A 20016-nucleotide genomic window follows, 5' to 3' on the forward strand; every position below is an offset into this window, starting at 1 on the left:
TTCTCTGTCACCAATCATGTTACTAAAGGGAATATGTGAGGTCTGACTGCTTGCTGCTCAAAAGCCAATAAACAGGCCAGGTTGGTGGAAAGGAAAGTTCGCTTTACTTCAGATGCCGGCAACTGAGTAGCAGGTGGAGGATGGTGGACATCTGTCCAAAGGCTGATTCTCCCTGCACACTGCCTTCCCGCCACCAGCCACAGCAACCAGCGGGGTAAGAACTTTTCTAGACAGACGTGGGAGGGGAGACTACATGCAGAAACAATACAGTCATCTCTGACCATCATCTTCAAGCTGATCATCAGTGGTCTGACCAGTGTCATCTTGAGTATTTTAGATACAGTTAATCTTCAGTTCCAGGGTCCATCTGTTCCCATTTCTCTGAGGCCAGTTCTTGGAACTGTGGCAGCTTATATCACGAGTACAGGCTGGTCATCATGCAGTTACCTTCTCCTCCTGGTGTTTTAGTGTCTGTAAGACCGCTCACAGCATATGACTCAGAATATTAGCTCTAGCCCTTGAGAACTGAAGGTCCTTGACTATGCTTAGTGACTACATTATTATTATTTAGTCTCCTTTGACTGTTTTCTTTGTTCCGTATTTCTCACTTCTCTGGTTACACTTATTCTTTGACTTAAGTGTTCCTCAGGCAAAAGGCAGGTCGATGACATGGAGGGGTTGCAAGGACCACAGGGTCCTGCTCCGTTTCAGTAAGATGCTGTTTGGTGGGCCACAGAGTCGGATCTTAACAGGTTCCTGAAACTTTTTCTAACTGAAAAAAGGACTTGTTTTTCTTTATTTATTTTGGCTGTGCTGGATTTTCATTGCTGTGTGGGGGCTCTTCTCTAGTTGCAGCAACCAGAGGCTACTCTTCATTGAGGTGCTCCGACTTCTCATTGCAGTGACTTGTCTTGTTTCAGAGCACAGACTCTAGGCATGCGGGCTTCAGTAACTACAGCATATGGGCTCAGGAGTTGTGGAATCTTCCGGTACCAGGAATCCAACCTGGGTCCCCTGCATTGGCAGGCGGCTTCTTATTCACTGAGCCACCAGGGAAGTCCCAAGAGAATTTGTTTTTGAAAACAGAGAAAAAGTTACCTCAGATTCTTCCATGGGCTTTCTTGGTGGCTCAGACGGTAAAGAATCCACCTGCAATGCAGGAGACCTGCGTTTGATCTCTGGGTTGGAAAGATCCCCTGGAGGAGGGCATGGCAACCCACTCCAGTAGTCTTGCCTGGAAAATCCCCATGGACAGAGGAGCCTAGTGGGCTATAGTCCATGGGGTCTCAAAGAGTCGGACACAACTGAGCAACTAAGCACAATTCTGCCACAGCAAAACAATTCTCATCTGCTTAATACGCTCCAGTCCTTGTCCACAGATGTAAATATTTTTAAATAGTCCGCTGTACAGTATACATACTATTTTTGTAGTTTCACTTAAAACACTTGTCTGGCTTGCTGCAGAGTCATCATAATTGTAATTTTACTGGCCGCATAGTACCGTGACATATGGATGCATACAGAGCCTCCGTCTCCATGAGGCTGACATAGTGAACTCAGAAGTTATAATTAATCATGTTTTAAGGTGGAATGAAGAGTAGTACCATTGGCTACAAGCCACTAGGAGAGCAGGATTCATTGAGATTTTCAGCTTCACTCATGTTCAAGAGTAACTCTTTGTTCGTCAGGATTCTGCGCTGGCATCACCTCCTGGGGAAGATTCTCTGGGTCTCCCTGCTTGGGGTGAAGGATCTCCCCTTGCTCCCAGGAGGGCTTGCTGTGTTCCGTGTACTTTACATGCTCGAATTCCGTCCTCACATCCCTATGAGGCAGGCTACTCTCATTACCCTAGCTTCACAGATGGGGAAGCTGAAGCCTAAAGAGGTTCAGTCACTTGTGAGGATCTCATGGCTTCTGCGGGGCGGGGGAGGTGGGGGTGGTGGTGCAGCCATTCTGGCTCCAGAGTCCCTTTTATAACGTGGGGTCCCCCCTGCCTCTGCCCTATGCCCCAGGACTGACCTCACGGACTGTGTTCGTGACTTCTGTCTCTCACCGCCTTGTGAGACTCTTCAGGGCTGGGACACTCCTGTTTGTTTGGTGCACGTGGTTTTTGCCCAGTTCTTGGCACCCAGCAGGTGCTTCATAAATGCTGCCTGAATACATGGAGGAAATGAGTGGATGAAATGAATCGGTATGCTTTTAAGGAAGGGGCGACTTTGCCCCCAGGAATGCGTGCCTCCAGGCCTGGGTGTTCTGATGGGGGGTGTTCTCCCACCACCTGTGGTGCACAGGTCAGGGGTCCCCAAGGCCTCTGCTGCCGAGGGCTTCAAGCAGGGTGCCAGGCCGAGGTGCCCTCCCTCCTGCCCTGTCTGGGGGACCACCGTTCGGGGCACCTGGGTCAGCTCCCCCAGCATCCCAGTGATGAGCGCCCTCGGGTGCTGGCACACCTGGCCTCACACTCACTTGGGTGCCACAGGCCCAGGGCAGCCTCATCCTCTCACTTGACTCAATGAGGAGAGAGTGACTCCAATTCAACAATCTCAATGCAAGCAGATGGCAGCCGCTACAAAGATGTTACTTGTCATTTGGGTGATCGAATGAGGGTCAGCCGTGAGCCCAGAGGCCTTGCCCATGTGGGTGAGATGCCCACTGGGTTCAGGGGCAGATGCTGGGCTCTAGTTCCCGAGTCTGTTGCTGCAGCAGTGTCCCCAGAGCAGTGCCTCGGGCTTCACCTCATTGCAGGTTCTCACTACAGTGATCTCAGAAGGGCTCCTCAGCAGCTGTGACCTTGGGCAGAGCCCCTCTCAGTTTTTAATCTCAGTGTCTACCCATCCATGGAAATTGCATCTTGTCAGGTTGCAGATTCTGCAGAGATGGAAGCTGTGTTGTCTCCTCCACCAAATGTCACTGCTGCTGCCCTTGCCCATCTGTCCATCTGACTGACCACCCTGAACACCGGACCTGCTGGAAGGCAGGAGGGACGAAGCTCGGTCCCCTGGGGCCTCCGTGCCAGCCTGGGCTCCTTGCCCTGGTCAGTACACAGCCACCCTCCTGGTCCCATCCCCACTTCCTCAGTTTATCCGCTGCCATTTAAGTCTGAATCTGTTGTGACAAGGCTCAAAACTGAGGAACTGAGAAATTGCACATGGTTATATTTCTGCTCAGGCTGAAGATCTTAGGGAAAGCCTGGGGTCCCCAAGAGTCCAAGGGGTCCAGTTCAGTCCTGCAGCTTGTCTAGGGATGGGAGTGTGTCTTGGAGCACGTCAAGGATCTGGCAGGGGAAGCTGAGGGCAGAGGAGATTTGCTAACAAGCACAGGGAGGCTGATGCAGTGCCCAGTGCCATTAAAATTAATTATCAGTTGCAGTCAACCTGCCCCCTCACCCCCATCAGCCTGATGTAAGAGGGACAGAGGAGGGAGCTGGTCTTGTTCTCTCTGTCCTCAAAGGAAGGACAACAGATTTATTAGGAGTAGCCATGGGGGCTCCCTGTTCTCCTTCCTTTAAACCGTGGAGCCGTTTCCATTGAAAAATCTAAGGCCCCGTAGTGGCTGTAGTCTTGAACCAGGACTGTTACCTGCAGAGGTCTCACTTGTAAACCCCCTTATCCACCCGAAGGCTTCTTCCTGGCTGCCTTTCCCCGAGCTCCTCAATCCTTGAATCCCTCAGTGACTCCTCAGAGTTTGCCTGAGGCCCAGGGGGAAATACAGAGTGGGTATCCTAGTCATTTCTGACTAGGGAGAGGGTGTGGAGAGGGGCACTGGATGTGGGGTAGCAGCTGGGGCTAAGGGCAAAGTGATCCCAGGTACCTTACACCTTATCTTTACTGGGGGGACAGAAAGCTCACCTGTCCACCCTTCATTATTTTCCTTCCTTGAAATTGATGCTCGGAAAGGTATAAGTTGTAATAAATGCACTTTCCCATCTCTAATTGGTCAGAGATGGATAGAATGTCTGCTCAGAGCTGCTGACAACAGGAGCAAACCCCCCGTTACTGCACTGAAATGATGAGCTTCCCACTTACAAGCCACCTTCTAATGAACTGCTGCCACCTCATTAGGGCTCTTTGTGCTGTCTGGAATGGTGAGAACAGTTCACAAAGCCTTTTGCCACAAGTCCAGGATCGATGGGGCAAAGACACTGGCAGATTTTTTGTTAATGTATTTTTATTTCTGTTGTATTGAGATATAATTGACATACAGTATTGTATAATGATTTGACTTACACACATCATGAAGCGAACATCCATCCTCTCTAAAGAAACAAAACTGAGGAAATAGAAAAAAATTTCCTTTGTGATGAGAACTCAGGATTTATTCTCTCAACAACTTTCATATATAACATGTTGTTGTTTAGTCGCTAAGTTGTGTCCAATTCTGCAATCCCATGGATTGTAGCCCACCAGGCTCCTCTGTCCATGGGATTTTCCAGGCAAGAATACTGGAGTGGGTTGCCATTTCCTTCTCTAGGGGATCTGCCTGACCTGGAGATGAAACCTGCTTCTCCTGCATCTCCTGCATTGGCAGGTGGATTTTTTACCACTGAGCCACATGGGAAGCCCCATATATAACACAGAGCAGGGTTAATTATATTTATCACATTGTACATTGCGTCCCTAATACTTATCTTATAACTGACTGGAATTTGGTACTTTTGACTACCTTCATCCAGTTCCACCTTCTCCCACCCTGTCTCTGGTAACCACAAATCCCATCTCTTTTTCTGTGAATGTGTGTGTTTTTGAAGTATAATTGACCTATAACACTATGTTATTTCCTGTTACACAACATAGTGATTTGATATTTCTTACATTTCAAAATGATCATGGTAAGTCTAGTTACCATCTGTTGCCATATAAAGATATTGTATAATTATTGATTGTATTACCTACAATGTGCCTTTCCTACCAATGACTCACTTGTTTTGCAGCTGGAAGTTTGTACCTCTTAATCTCCTGCGCCTATTTCTCTCCTCCCCCTCTGCAACCACCAGTTTGTTCTCTGTATTTTTGACTCTCTCTGTTTTGTTATGTTTGTTCATTTGCTTTGTTTTTTTCAGATTCTACATATAAGTGAAATCACTCAGTATTTGGCTTTCTCTGACTTACTTTACTTAGCATTAATACCCTCTAGGTTTATCCATATTATTGCAAATGGCAAGATTTCACTCCCTTTTTATAGCTGAGTAGTAGTCAATTTATCCATTCCTTATCCATTCATCTATTGATGGACACCTAGATTGCTTCTTTACCTTGGCTATTGTAAATAATGCTGCAATGAACATAGACTATATCTTTTCTAATTAGTGTTTTCATTTTCTTCAGATAAATACTCATAAGTGGAAGTGCTAGATCATATGGTAGTTCTATTTTTAATTTTTTGAGGATCTTCCATACTGTCTTTCACAGTGGCTGCACCAATTTGCATTCTCACAAAGAGTTCATGAGCGTTTCCTTTTCTCCATATCCTCACCAGCACTTTTTTTTTTTTTTGATGATAGCCATTCTGACAGGTGTGAGGTGATATCTCATTGTGGTTTTGATTTGCATTTCCCTGATGGTTAGTGATGTTGAGCATCTTTCTGTGTGCCTGTTGGCCATCTGTATATCTTCTTTGGAATTCAATCTGTCCAGGAATTTCCCAGATAAGAATACTAAAGTGGGTTGCCATTTCCTGACCCAGGGATCGAACCCACATCTCCTGCATTGGCAGGTGGATTCTTTATCACTGAGCCACCAGGGAAACCCTACTTTGAAACTATTTTGATTCTGTCTTCCTAGGGCTTTTGTCCAGTTTCCAGTTGAAATGATTGCATAATGATGAAAACTTGATGACCAGACTGGCTGAATTAGAATCTCAGTGACCCAGGAAGATGTACTTTTTAGTACAATTTCCATTGCTTCTTATGCCACCCCCGACCAGGTTTGAGAAATGGAATCTTATAGAACTGAGTCTGACCCTGAATGTGATTTCCCATTTATCTCATTCTGGCTCTGAGTTGGACACAGTTAGCAGTGGGATGTGTTCTGTAAGGTGTGGCTTGTCCTTTCATTAGGCTATGAAGTCCAGACCAAGGCTTCCCTTACATTTCCTTCTTGAGACTCACACTCAAAGTTTCGCTGAGAGCTGTGCTCAACCAACTCTCCCTGGAGGAGTGATGGAGGGCATCCAGGTGTGAGTCTCAGCCACTGACGAGCAGCACATCTTAATGACCACAGATCCAGCTGCAGGTGATGCCTGGAATCCGACTGGACTTCCTAGCCTCTGTCCCAGGGGAGCACATTTTCTCTGGAGCAGCTGCTTCAGAGGAAAGCTCTACCCTTCTCCCCGTTGTGACCCTCCTCATCCCCCCCTCACCTGCCTTAAGCTCAGAACCTTCCACTACTCCCTTGTGAGTCAAGAGAAAACCTGAGCCTGAAGGGACTCGGGAAGGATGATTTCAGCCCGCAGACTCCGTCCTGATGGGAGACTGCCAGCTCACTTTGCCCTGCTTCTCCTCCTCCTGTCCCCACCACCTCCCCAGGACCCTTTGGGACATCCAGGATGGAAGTGAAAGAGCCCTTCCCCTCCCACTGCCCGCTCCTGGAGCCTCAGCCCTAGCTCCCTGGGGAAGCCAGTGACCTCAGCAGAGCCCTGGCGGCCAGAGTGGGCTGTGACTGCAAAGCCCTCTGGCGTCTTTGCTGTAAGCCTCTGTCCGGTGGGGGCAGGGTCCTCCTCCGGCTTCCCCCGCCCATCTCTCTCCCTTGGGGTCATGTAGGACAGAGAATGCATGTCTGCACCTAGGTCCCAGGTGTCTTTCAGCACACTGATTATGGTAGTTGACAGTTCAGTTCATTACCATCGTTTTCTTTTGTGCCAGTTAGTGTTTGGCTGGACCTTGTCGCTGTTTAATCAATCATGTCTAACTCTTTGTGACCTCATGGACTATAGCCAGCCAGGCTCCCCTGTTCTATGGGATTCTGCAGGCAAGAATACTAGAGCAGGTTGTCATTTCCTTCTCCTGGGAATCTTCCCAACCCATGGATCGAACCTGCATCACCTACATTACACGTGGGTTCTTTACCATTGAGCCACCAGGGAAGCCCTGATTGGACCTTGGCCCCCACCAGAAACATTGTGGTCAGGCCCCTGCCTCTCCTGTGGAGGACAGCTTCCCTGACTCAGCTCTAAGTCTTGTGGGGGATGCTATGGGACAGAGTAAAAGGCAAGAATTGTGGGCTAATTTCCTACAAGGTTGTGTGGTTTTCTGGTTCTCTATCTGGGAGGCCAATCTCTCCACCTATCAGAAGGATTCTCAAGCCTGATTATGTGTTAGAATCAGTTGGGGGAATGTTTCTTTTCTGTTTTCAAATGAGCAGTCCTTGGACCCATCCCTGTGCCTCTGGTGGCCTGGAGGTACTCTGCAGGTACCCTGCAACCTGCATTTGTATAAACCTCAGTTCAGTTCAGTTCAGTCGCTCAGTTGTGTCTGAACCTTTGTGACCCCATGGACTGCAGCACGCCAGGCTTCCCTGTCCATCACCAACTCCCAGAGCTTGCTCAAACTCATAACCATAGAGTCAGTGATGCCATCTAACCATCTCATCCTCTGTTGCCCCCTTCTCCTCTTGCCTTCAGTCTTTCCTAGCATCAAGGTCTTTTCCAGTGAGTCAGTTCTTCACATCATGTGGGCAAAGTATTGGAGTTTCAGCTTCAGCATCAGTCCTTCCAATGAATAGTCAGGACTGATTTCCTTTAGGATGGACTGGTTGGATCTCCTTGCAGTCCAAGGGACTCTCAAGAGTCTTCTCCAGCACCACAGTTCAAAAGCATCAATTCTTCAGCACTCAGCTTTCTTTATAGTCCAGCTCTCACATCCATACATGACTGCTGGAAAAACTATAGCTTTGACTAGATGGACCTTTGTTGACGAAGTAATGTCTCTGCTTGTTAATATGCTGTCTGGGTTGGTCATAGCTTTTCTTCTCAGGAGTGAGAGTCTTAATTTCATGGCTGCAGTCAACATCTGCAGTGGTTTTGGAGCCCCCAAATAAAATCTGTCACTGTTTCCATTGTTTCCCCATCTATTTGCCATGAAGTGATGGGACGGGATGCCATGATCTTAGTTTTCTGAGTGTTGAGTTTTAAGCCAACTTTTTCACTTCCTCTTTCACTTTCATCAATCGGCTCTTTAGTTTTCCTTTGCTTTCTGCCATAAGGGTGGTGTCATCTGCGTATCTGAGGTTATTGATATTTCTCCTGGCAATCTTGATTCCAGCTTGTGCTTCATCCAGCCCAGCATTTCGCATGATGTACTCTGCATTGAAGTTAAATAAGCAGGGTGACAATATACAGCCTTGACATACTCCTTTCCCAATTTGGAAATAAACTTCCTAGTTTGGAAATGAATAAACCTCAGTTGGAGAATTCTAACGTGTGAGCCGGTTTGGAAAATCTGCAGTAGATCCCACTACCCCTCACCTTCTCGAGAACCTTGCTACCCGCTTCTCTGGTCTGGTTATATCCTCATCCTCTCCCTCCCCGCTGGCTTCTCCTCAGCAGCCAGACAAGCTTGAGTTTCTCCCAAGGAGAGAGGGGTCCTCTCCCATGTGCTCGAATCCTCAGCCCTTTCTCTCCCTGAAACTCTGATATCCTGCTCCCTGCTCTCAGCCCCTCAGCTTCTCAGGCTCTCCCTGAGGCCACTGGTGACTTAATTCGACCTGGGGCCTGCCTGTCCCCCCTCCATCTCTGCAGCGGGTGACCCTGTCCACCAGCTCCTCTTCCCCGAGACTCCTCTGTGTCTGGGACACACGCTCTCACCTCTCTCTGATCAACCCCCCTCTGTCCCCTTTGTGGCCTTGATGTCCCCTGGATCTTTCCTTGAATTCCACCCCCTCCTGGGTGACCTTATTCACTTTGACGACTTCCACTACCTGCAGGCGACCCTCCTGAGCCTGTCTCCAGCTCGGCTCTGCTCAGCCCATGGGTACCGCCCTCACTGGCTTCCCCACCTGGTTTGTGGCTCCGCATTCACCACATAGTGTGGGAAACCAGATAGCCAGAGCCAACTGTGCCCCCTTCTCCCTTCTCCGAAATGAACAGGCCCCTCAGTCCCCAGGACAGCCCCCCAACCGGGGGTCCTTCTTTCCCCTGCATCTACTACCATGCTTCCCTGCCTACCTCATCTCATCTCACCTCCCAGACTCTGCCTTATCCCTTCTGCCCCATCCTCCCCTTGGGGGTCACAACCCTGACCTATGATTCCCCACTGAAACCAGCCTTCCCAGGGGCTGCCTGGTTGCCTGGAAGAGGAAGCCAGGCCCCATGGCAAGGCCCTCAGGGCCACCTCCACCCCCAGTCTGACAGCTGCCCACCTCCAGCCCCGTTTTTCATCCCTGCCCTGCACGTGGCACCCTCAGAGTTCCCTGCCACCCTCTGGGCTTCTGGACAGACATTGTAGGTTGTCTCTGGGGTGTTCTTCCCCTCCTCCCCTTGACTATTTCCCATTGGCTTTCTATACCTTTCCCCTCATCACGTTTGCTTCTGTGAAGTCTTTCCTGATAAACCAAACTTGATTCGTCACTGTTCTTTCTGGAACCCAGTATCCCCACCAGAGTGTGAGCTCCCTGCAAGGGACCCAGCCAAGTCTCCAGCACCAGCCTGCACTCTCTGTTCCAGGGGCTGGCACTGGCTCAGGGTTGGTGCTCATGGAATAACTGGTTGGACTGGTAGGACTAACTGGTTGCTGTTGGGAGTGGGGGCTCTTTCTTTAGCAAGTAAGACTCGTTTAAAATAATACCTCTTCATATACAACTGGAGAAGGAAATGGCAACCCACTCCAGTGTTCTTGCCTGGAGAATCCCAGGGACGGTAGAGCTGCTGTCTGTGGGGTCGCACAGAGTCGGAGACGACTGAAGTGACTTAGCAGCAGCAGCAGCAATGCTAAAATAATTGTTTAAATTTCCTGATGAGTAGATTAAAACGATGTTTGTGTGTTATAAATCCATTCACTGAATTCTTGCCTTCTATAGCATGTGCAGGCATGTGTGCCAAATCACTTCAGTTGTGTCCAGCTTTGCAACACTGTGGACTGTAACCCACCAGGCTCCTCTGTCCATGGGATTCTCCAGGCAGGAATATTGGAGTGGGCTGTCATGCCCTCCTCCGGGGGATCTTCCCAAACCAGGGATCCAACCCACATCTCTTGTCTCCTACATTGGCAGGTGGATTCTTTACCACTAGTGCCACCTGGGAAGCCCTTCTGTGGCAAATATTACCTTATATGGCAAAAGGGATGACATCACCGACTCAATGGACGTGAGTCTGAGCAAACTCCAGGAGATGGTGAAGGACAGGGCAGCCTGGTGCTCTGGCAGTCCATGGGGGTCACAAAGTGCTGGACATGACTGAGTGACTGAACAAAAACAACAAATGGCTAAAGGGACCTATCACCATTGTTTCCTAGTAAATGAAATTATTTATCCAAATTAATAACTAATTTGTAATTTATCCAGATTGATGCAACTGCAGGTAATATATGTACATATTGTATGGGTTGGTATGTGACTAATGTGCTTTTATTTTTATACATGTCTTAGTTAAAGTCCCTCCCACACCACACCCATGTTGTCTTTTAAATAAAGTGTGGGTTAGCCCAGCTTCCCCAGCAGATAAGCCTTCCTCTTTGCTGATGTTTCCTGTCCCCAGAGCATCAGGCTGGCTAGGCCTCCCTGTCTCCATGGCAAGCAACTAGATGCATGAAGAGGCTCACTGGCCTCTAATCAGTTTGGTAATCCTGGTGATATGCTGTTTTGGGGCAGAGGATGGATTAGATGGCCTTTTAACTAAGAATCTCTGAGTTCAGGGGTTTCCTTATGTTCAAATTTTTCATATCAGCTACATGTTAGGCTGAGCCATACGAAACTGCTGTTATTCTCTGACCTACCAAGATGGCGATTTCTTATGGTTCAGTCGAGTAAGAACTTGTTCCCATTTCCTAGGCAGGATGACCATGGTGAGGCCACAGCTACAAAGAGACAGGGGGTCACAGAACCTCAGCCAGATCCCACTGAGTCAGGACACTGTTGGCCAGAGTCAGGGCACCGTCTGCTTCCGTGAAGGACATTGGCCCAGGCAGGGGTGGGGGAATGTGGAGAGGTTCAAGAATATTTTGAAAATCATTAAGGATGAAGTTTCTTTCCTTTTTCCCTCCAATTCTTTTTATTGTAGTAAACTACACAGAATCCGTTCTTAAGTGCACAATTCATGGGCATTAAGCAAATTCAAATTGCTGTGCACCCATCACCACCATCTGTCTCCAGAACTCTTTCATCTTACAATACTGAGACTCTGTGCACATTAAACAATAGCTCCTCATAACCTGCTCCCCCCAGACCTTGGCAACCAGCATCCTATTTCCTATTCTTATGATTCTGAGTACTCTAGGTAGCTCATATAAGTGAAATAATACATTTTCTTTTTTTGTAACTGGCTTATTTCACTTAACGTAATGTCATCAGGGCTCATCTGTGTTGTAGCACATGTCAGAATTTCCTCCCTTTTTTAAGGATGTATACTATCCCATGATATGTATAGATCATATTTTGCTTGTCCATTCATCCATCTGTTGACACTTGGGTTCCCTCCATGTTTCAGCTATTGTGAATAATACTACAATGAACATAGGCATACTAATATCTCTTTGAGACCTTACTTTCAATTCTTTGGGGTATATACCCAGAAGTAGAATTCCTGGGTTATATGGCAAGTCTATTTTTAATTTTATTGAGGAAGGGCCATACTGTTTTCCTTAATTTTTAATGTAAGGCTGGAACACCCTAGACTGAAAAGAGCTCAGGTTTCCGCTCTGGACAAATCTGGGTTTAAATCTGGGCTCTACTCTGTAGACAAGTCATTTAGCTTCTTTGATCTTTGGTCTCCCCATCTGTAAAGTGGGGATAATAATAACCATCATGAACTGTCATAAGAATTAGAGGCAGTGTGAGTAGGAGAGTGTGGTAGCGTGTTGTAATGCACTATGGGGATGCAGTAAATGGCACCTGTGTTAATGTTACTTAGTATTTCCCCCACGTGCTCCTGTTCACCTTCTACCATCTTTCCACTTTGGCTGTGTGTTTTAAATGGTGTCATCTAGTGTTTATCTCATGTCTCACAGCATGACAAATAAGCAGAAGCAATGGATGGTGACATATACATTCTAATGGTCCCTATGTCCTCTTTCCTTCCATGTCCACCACTAAGTCCTGAATTCATGTCCCCATCATTTTTCAGTTCTCCTTTCTCCAAGTTTGTCTTTCTCATCAGACAGTGGTGGGGTCAATGCCTACCCATGCATGAGACCTTGGACGAGACACTTAATCCTCCTTTTAAAATTAATTAGTGTATTTATTTTTGGTTGTGCTGGGTCTTTGCTGCTGTCCCGGCTCTTTCGCCAGTTATGGTGAGTGGGAGCTGCTCCTGAGTTGCGGTGCTCAGGCTTCTCATTGCGGTGGCTTCCCTTGTTGTGGAGCACTCAGGCTCCAGAGCTCAGGCTCAGTAGAGTGGCACCCAGGCTTTGTTGCTCGGAGGCATGTGGGATCTTCCCACACCAGGAAGCAAACCCGTGTCTTCTGCATTGGATGGAGGATTCTTAACCACTGGACCACTAGGAAAGTCTGAGATACTTAATTCTTGACTCTGAGTGTACATGCGTGCTTTAAAATGTAGGTTTTGTTAGTATTAATAGTGAGGTGTGGCGAGGCCAACAGATCAGGAAATGGCAGCCATTGAAAAGATAGTTTGTTACTCACAGTTCCTAAGAGGAGAGGGCATGCCACACTTTGGAGGTGCACATGTGGAAGGACCAGGGACTATTAGGAGGCAGAGGAAGTTAGGGGGAGACATGGGCAGGAGACTTTGCTGTGATTTCCATGTGAAGGAATGTCAAGACAGGTCAAGCAGGCTTAGGATGGGCTACTGTTCCCCAGGATGTAGGGACTGCCTGAGCTGTCTGGTGCCTGGCTCTGAGTGATTAGGGCAGAAGAGGGTGAGAGTCTATAAAAGAGCAGTCTGGGTGTGCATTCTCGATTGTTTGTCTTGCATAAGAAAGTCATTTGCTATCCCTAGGAATTGGCCAGCCCTGGGAGGGGGATCTCTACAGAGTCAGCAAGTCTCCAGATACCAAAGCATCGGAAACACCAGGTTAATGCAGTATGTAAGATAGTATGATAGACAGAATGATGCCCATCCGTAGAGATATCCATATCCTGATCCCAGAACCTGCAAAGATGCTACCTTACATAAAAAGGAAGGACCTTTCAGATGTGACTAATTTAAGGATCTTAAAAATATGGGGCTTACCCTGGATTATCCAGTGCGCCCAGGATAATCAGAAGGGTCCCTACAAGAGGGAGACAGGAGGATCATAGTCAGAGGGAGAGGATGTAAGGATGGAAGCCGAGGTCTGAGAGGAGAGAAGATGTATAGCTCCTGGCTTTGATGCCAAAGGAAGGGGCCATGAGCCAAGGAATGCAGGCAACCTTGAGAAATTGCAAAAGGCAAGGAAACCATTTACCCCCCGAGCCTCCAGAAACGAGCCAGCCCCGAGGATCCATTTCAGACTTCTAACCTCCAGCATTGTGTTTCTTTAAGTCACTACGTTTGCAGTAACTTGTCACAGCAGCCACAGAGAACTTACACAGATAGGAGGCATGCCAACTAACTTGCAGGGCTGTTACAGGGCTCAGAGCCCGTGTAGAAAAGAGCCTGGCTTGAGAAAAGTGTCAGTAAAAATGCAGTGATCTTATTAATACCTGCAGGGCTCTGGGAAGTTTGGGATGAAGGAAGGACCGCAGACACACTCACCACGTTGCTTTGTGCCTGTGGCTGCTCAGGAAATCTCTGGCTCTCTGTCCCTCCTCTTAGAGGTCTGGGGTGTCTGGGAGAGCCCCTTGAAGGAAGGGCTCTGGGAGATGCACCCTGGCCTGAGCGTACTCCTCTCTGCAGGCACCGTGGTCAGTGTGTGTGCTGGGGGTCATTTCCTGAATTTACCCGCTGGGTGGCTTCCCTGTCCCCTCAACGACTCCAGCTCCTGCCTCTGAACTCTTAGGCCCTAAGGAGCTTTGCCGCATGAAGTTGGTGTCCTTTCTACCTGCTGCCTGTTCTCCTTTCAAGTGGCTGCATTGTGGCTCCTTGTCGGCAGGCATGGATTGTTAGGTGACATCTGTGTTCCCCTGAGGCCTCAGGACTGTGCTGGGTCCTTGGCTGCCCAGGGCCATGCCTCCTCCAGGCTGGTACATTGGCATCTCTAGTGTGGGTGCCAGTGGTCTGAGCAGCAAAGTGCTGGATCTGAGTTGTTCCTCTCGGAGCTCCTGGAGGGCGAGCCGCTGGGCCCCAGCTCATGATGGGCACACGTACCACTGCGTCTCCCAGCACCCTCCAAAGGCTGTCCCCTCTGGCCTCTCACAGGGACGTTTGTCTCGGCCTTCACCGTGCTGTGTGGCGCCCGCACGGACCTCCCGGACAGGCACGTGTGCTGTGTCTTCTGGCTGAACATCGCCGCGGCCCTCATCCAGATCCTCACAGCCATCGTCATGGTGGGCTGGATCATGAGCATCTTCTGGGGCATGGACATGGTCATCCTCGCCAGTGAGTAGCTGTGGGGCTGGGGCTGGGCCGGGAGGCGGGGAGCGGGGCTGGAGGAGGGGTGGGGGCCAGGATGGTCTGGGCGTTTGTTTGTGATCCTGTTGGGGGTCAGGTGGGGGCTTTGCAGGGAGAGCTGCACGGCTGGGCCTGCTCCTCCCCCAAGGGCTCACCGGTGTCCGTGGCCGCCTGGTCTAGAGGACTCTCCCCGCACGCCCAGCCCTGGGGCCTGCAGGGTATCACGAGAGCATCAGGCAGAGACCTGAGCCAGAGGGCATGAATAAGGAAGGGAGAGAGCGCCTGTTGAGCTCAGACATACCAGGCATCACGTTTGTCAAGGAAACAGCCCGGTTGACAACACCAGGGTAGCAAGGGTGTGACCCATGTGAGCTCAGTCCCTCGTGCCTCCACCATGCCATTTCCAGAAAGAAGGAAGAGGTCACCGGGCATCCTTGTGCTCAGGAGACCCTGTAACTGCTTTTTATTTAACAGCCAGAACTGCATAATTTCAACTTCTTTTAAAGTAAGTTCTTTGTGCCTTGATACGAAAGCCTTCCTCTTCCTGATTTGTATTCAGTGGGCCTTCACCAGTCACTTAACACAGACTTGATCCCGACACAAAACTGCCGAAGAAGACTTGATTAACATTTTAAAAATAACCCGGCGAGATCTTCAGACAGACACCTATTTTAAGCAGCCGCGCTCGTCACCCCGTGCCCCCGGGCAGGTCCCTGTATTGTCACACGTTCTGTCTACCTCATTAGGCCGAAGCTCCTCACTCACATGGAGCACGTCCTCACAGGCCCTTTGCCCTTCTCCCCACACCCCACGCTCCTCCTGTGCCCCACACCTGACAAGACCATTTGCAGGTGGAGTGCCTGTGCCAGAGGTGAGCTGTGTCAGGGAAGAACAGTGGGGGCAAGAGGGGAAGCCCAAGGGTCAGGGGGCTCTAGAATGATCTAGAATGATTCCTAGTTGACTCAGTCTGAGTTCATAATCCTGTGAGCATCCAAGACCCAAGGTTTGCTCAGATACTAGGGCCCAGCAAGGTTAGGGTCAGTGACCAATCAAACCACCAGGCCAGAGAAAAGGCAGGTCCCTGAGCCTGAGCGAGCCCAGCAGGGCCAGTGGATTGGTTAGACAGGCTGGTGGAAGCAGCTGCTTTCCCTGCTGGGGTGCTGGACTGCCAGGGCATCTCAGAATTAGAGCCGGGAGACAGGGGTGGCCAGACAACAGGGAGGGGAACACTGGGCAGGAGAAACATCGGGGTAGCTGAGGAACAGTCGGAAGACACCCAGCCCCTCCCGGGACAGCTGCTCCCCGGGCAGGGGCTGCCCATCAGCACGGGGGTCGGTGAGCCTGCAGAGCAGGCAGAGGCCGAGGCAGGCGCATCCAGCTCCCTCGGGGAGCCTCGCCCCGGGAAAGGTCCACGGACCACTTCCATTTGTGGGGAGTGGGGCAGAGCATTGCTGATAAGACAGACGTGCTGCCAGCCATCCTGTGAGTCTGGAGAAGCCAAGTCTGACCATTTCCCAGAGGGAGTTTGGTGCTTCTCTGAGAGGCCTGTTCCCAGCTGGAACCTGGAAGGGGCCCTCTGCTCTCAGAGGCTTCCTCAGTGGCTGATGGAAAGCCTGGGAAGGCTGCCCCGTCTCTGCCCAGTATGAGCCCCGGACTGAGTCACCTCCTCGTCACACAGGTGTTGGGCCAGGCACTGGGGCATGTTAGTGAGGAGACTTTCTGTCACAGCGGCACAAAGCTGTGTCACAATAAATGTGTTGATGCTTAACCTGATGCCTAGAGCTTTCTGGTATTCTCTTTTTGGGTCACACTTGATACCAGACCCCACAGGGTCTGGATCTTAGAGATAGCTTCAAGAACTCCCCTTTATCACCTCCTAGAGGAGGACACAGACACCCGAGAAGGGCAGATAGGAACCTATTGCTTCCTCACCTTCCACCACCCTAGCTGCTGACTCTGCATCAACCCCTCTGTCATGGCTGGTGTGGGGGCCGTAGCTGGGCTGCAGGCTACTCAAGTGCTGGAACCCACCGCCCCTCCCTTCCTAACCCCCTTCCTCCCAGCCCACGCCTTCACGTTGGGTCACCCCCTTGGTTTCAGGAGTGCTGTCTTTGTGTCAGACTTTTCAGAACACTGTTTGGGGAATGGACTTGAGGGCTGCCCCAGAAAACCCACCACACCTCACTGCTACCCACCTATGCCACCTAGGCACCAGACTCGCTCACCCATCTCAGCAACGGGTGCCTTTGCCCCTCTTTCCAGAAAGTAAACCTACTTGCAAAGGATCAATAATTGCCACTGTTGAGATGGTGCTGTGGGCTGAGATCACCCCAAGCAACAGTGGAGTGTGCATGTCTCAGGAATCATCACAGTGAACTGTCCTAGCACAGTGTCTGCCCTAGTCGATAGTTGGATAAGGGGCTGTTGTTTCTCATGTCACTCCAGCCTCTTTGAAGGAGACTTTCCAAATGTAACAACACAGGGTAATTTTCTTTACCTAGCATTATGTGAGTGTCACCAAGAAACGTACCATGGGGAAGGACAGATTGGGAGTTTGGAATGGACATGTACATACTACTAGATTTAAAATAGATTACCAACAAGGACCTACTTTAAAGAATTTATTAATTAATTAAAACAATAACAACAAAAGAAACATACCATCAAGGAAAACCTCCTAAGGGGGAAATCAGAGAGCTCTAAATCAAACTAGCAGTTAAAATCAGGAAATTGCAAGGCTGCTGCTCTGTTTATATTAATAAAAATAATCAGTTAGTTAACAATAGCCTGTATTGGTGTGGGTCAGTAAATACTTGGTAATTGTACAGGAGCCTTTTTCAGCTCCCATACCCTTGGCAGACATTGCTAATCTATCTTGACACTTTCTGCTGAATAGTCTTACCCATTTTCAACACAGGGCTTCAGGCAGTCACTACTAATGCATCCAAGATGTCTGCAAGATAAAAGTCTGTTTGCCATTCCCTGCCTGAGTCTTTCCCAAAGCATTAGGTTTTATATATGTGACTCCTGTCCACATAAAAGGTGAACCCCATGGGTTAAACAGAGGCCAGGATGGGTCACTTCAACATCTTTAGGTTGTCACAGTCAAACTTGTCCTGTAGCTGTCCCTCCTTGGAGCCATCCAGAATTCATCTTGAGGCAAAGATGGGTTGGGGGCAGAAGAAGAGTAAGGGGCAGAAGGTGAGCAGAAGAGCGACCTTGGCTGAGATTCGGAGGGAAGAGGAGAGAGCTTCTTGGCAGTGTCTCACGGAGAGTGACCCCCCCAGGGAGGGGAGGATGCTCTGCACTCCTGAACCGAAGCCCGCACACCCTCTGGGGCTGCCCACTGGCCACAGTGGCTGGTCACTGTGAATGCAAACTGCAGACCTCCTCCATCTCCCAATCCCCACCATGCAGCCTCTCCCATTTTATATTTCAGGCCGTCCCTCTGTTACCGACCAGGGTTCTTGGCCTCCTTAATCAGTAGAAACTGATAAGAAGCCAGATTAGAAATCAGGCAAGGTTTTATTGGGGGCCCCTGTTGCAACAGAGGGTAGTGAGAACAAGAAACAGGTTCCCTTGGTCGCTCCCGGAGCAGAAAGGTGAACTGATTCCTTATATGGGATGAAGGTAGGGGCAGGTCCAGGGGTCTGGCTGGAGGGGTGCCTTAGGTGGTGCTATGTGCAGGGGACTGCTTTTGCTCCAGGCTCTTCAGAAGTGACAGTTGGTTCTTCTGGTCTTTTTGTATCTTCTTGTCCATAATTTGCCCCTACTGCTCATGCACATGCAGGCAGTAATTTTTGGTCCCTCATAGTTTCTTTGTATTTTGTTGCTCAAAGAGAGTTTGTCCAGGTGCAAGCGCTGCAGCAAAGGGTCCTGGGTGCCAGGCCCCAGCTTGTCTCACGTCTGGCTGCTTTTTTTAGACTGTTTTCTCTTTCTCTTTTTCTCCTCTTCCTCACGCTGCCTCATATGCCTGTGTTTCTCCGAAGTTTCCCAAGGTGAGTCTGTTGGGAAATGCACAGGTCTCATCCCTGGGCTGCCTGGACCCTCCCCTTCACTGCCCTTCCCCCACCTCACAATGCCACCCTCCCGTCCCCTGCCTATCCCCCACTTCCTGCACACAAACACCCCCTCTCCCAGTTGGCCAACAAGCTTCTATTTTTAGTTTTTTATTTTGGAAAATGTTCAAACGTAGACACAAATAGAAGGCCTAGGATAGCGAGTCTCTGAACGCCTATACCAGCTCCAGCCACCATCCGCTCACAGCCGCTCTGCTTTCTTCTATTACTGCCTGCGTCTGCCTCCACCCCCAACACCTTAACTTGATAAGTAACCTGGTAAATAAAGGGGAAAAAAAACAAACACGAGTCCACTGATGCTCCTCTGTGGGCTGAGTTACCAGCTAATAGGGGTAAATACTCAGCAAACCCAGATGACAATTTCACCCTTAAATATCTTAGTAGATGTCTTAAAAAAACAAAAAAAAGGAACCACAGTACCTTTTCATGCTCAAATAAACTAGCATCAGTTCCTTAATATCAACAGTGATTAAGTTTTTCTCATGTCCTCATAGTCACCACCAAGGCTTTAAAGGCTCGAAGCCAGCGGTCACCTGGGCCTGTGTCACTGATGTCCAGCTGATGGAGCACGCCGGCCTGGCTCCTCCCTTCTGTATGCTGTCTTCCTTTTCTCTTCCTTCCTCCTCTCCATCCACACGTACCAGATGCCCATCACTTGGGGAAGTCTCCCTGGCACCTTCTCCCAAGGCGCCGCGTTAGGAAATGGCAGCAGGCCAGTCTGCCGGGGCCACGTTTGTGCAGTGGCTTCAGGGGTGTGGATTCAGGAGCACATTGATAACCTTTCAACCCCCAGCAGGTCTGTAACAGAAATCCTCCTCTCATGTCTCCCTGACTAAACCCCGAAATCCACTCTCTCCATTCATCCCCTTGTTCCCCGTTAAGAAGCCAGCGCCCTTGGGAAAAGCTGGACCACTGTAGCAGTCATTCACACGTCTGTGTGAATAAGTTCTAGCATATTCGAGTCTGGGGGCACCGCCTGGAGAAATGGTGAGGGAAGTAGGTGTCTGACCGTCTCTCCTCTGCTTCTTCCTCACAGGCTACAAGGAGCAGGGCATCCCACAGCAGCTGTGAGCCCGGGCGAGCCGCTGAGAAGCCCGGTACCCAGGAGGGCCACGTCAGGCAGCGGCCGGCCTGGGGTCTTCATGTGTTCTCTTCTGCCGCTTCCCGGGTTTGGAGTGGAAAGAAGGGGATTTGAGAATACTATTTATTTTGAAAACGCACCTGCTTTCCTCAGCAGGCTCTGAGAGCTGCCAGCTCTTCCTGCTGCTCCAGAGAGTCCTGTAGTGCAGACGCCCAGAGGGCA

The 20016-nt window shown here is 49.6% G+C and overlaps 1 protein-coding gene across 2 annotated transcripts in view; it reads left to right on the forward strand.

The window, feature by feature from the left end:
• STUM (stum, mechanosensory transduction mediator homolog) overlaps positions 1 to 19784 on the forward strand; it is a 56709-nt gene extending 36925 nt beyond the window's left edge. Inside the window, exons 2-4 of one of the 2 annotated variants that reach the window (XM_068986621.1) lie at positions 14443 to 14622; positions 18624 to 18632; positions 19750 to 19784. In XM_068986621.1, coding sequence (XP_068842722.1) covers positions 14443 to 14622; positions 18624 to 18632; positions 19750 to 19784 — 224 coding nt within the window. The remainder of the gene's footprint in view (positions 1 to 14442; positions 14623 to 18623; positions 18633 to 19749) is intronic. The other variant, XM_068986622.1, reaches the window with a different exon arrangement.
• Positions 19785 to 20016: the final 232 nt, after the last annotated feature.

Source organism: Capricornis sumatraensis, chromosome 14 (genome assembly GCF_032405125.1).
Source record: "Capricornis sumatraensis isolate serow.1 chromosome 14, serow.2, whole genome shotgun sequence".
Taxonomy (NCBI): Eukaryota; Metazoa; Chordata; class Mammalia; order Artiodactyla; family Bovidae; genus Capricornis; species Capricornis sumatraensis.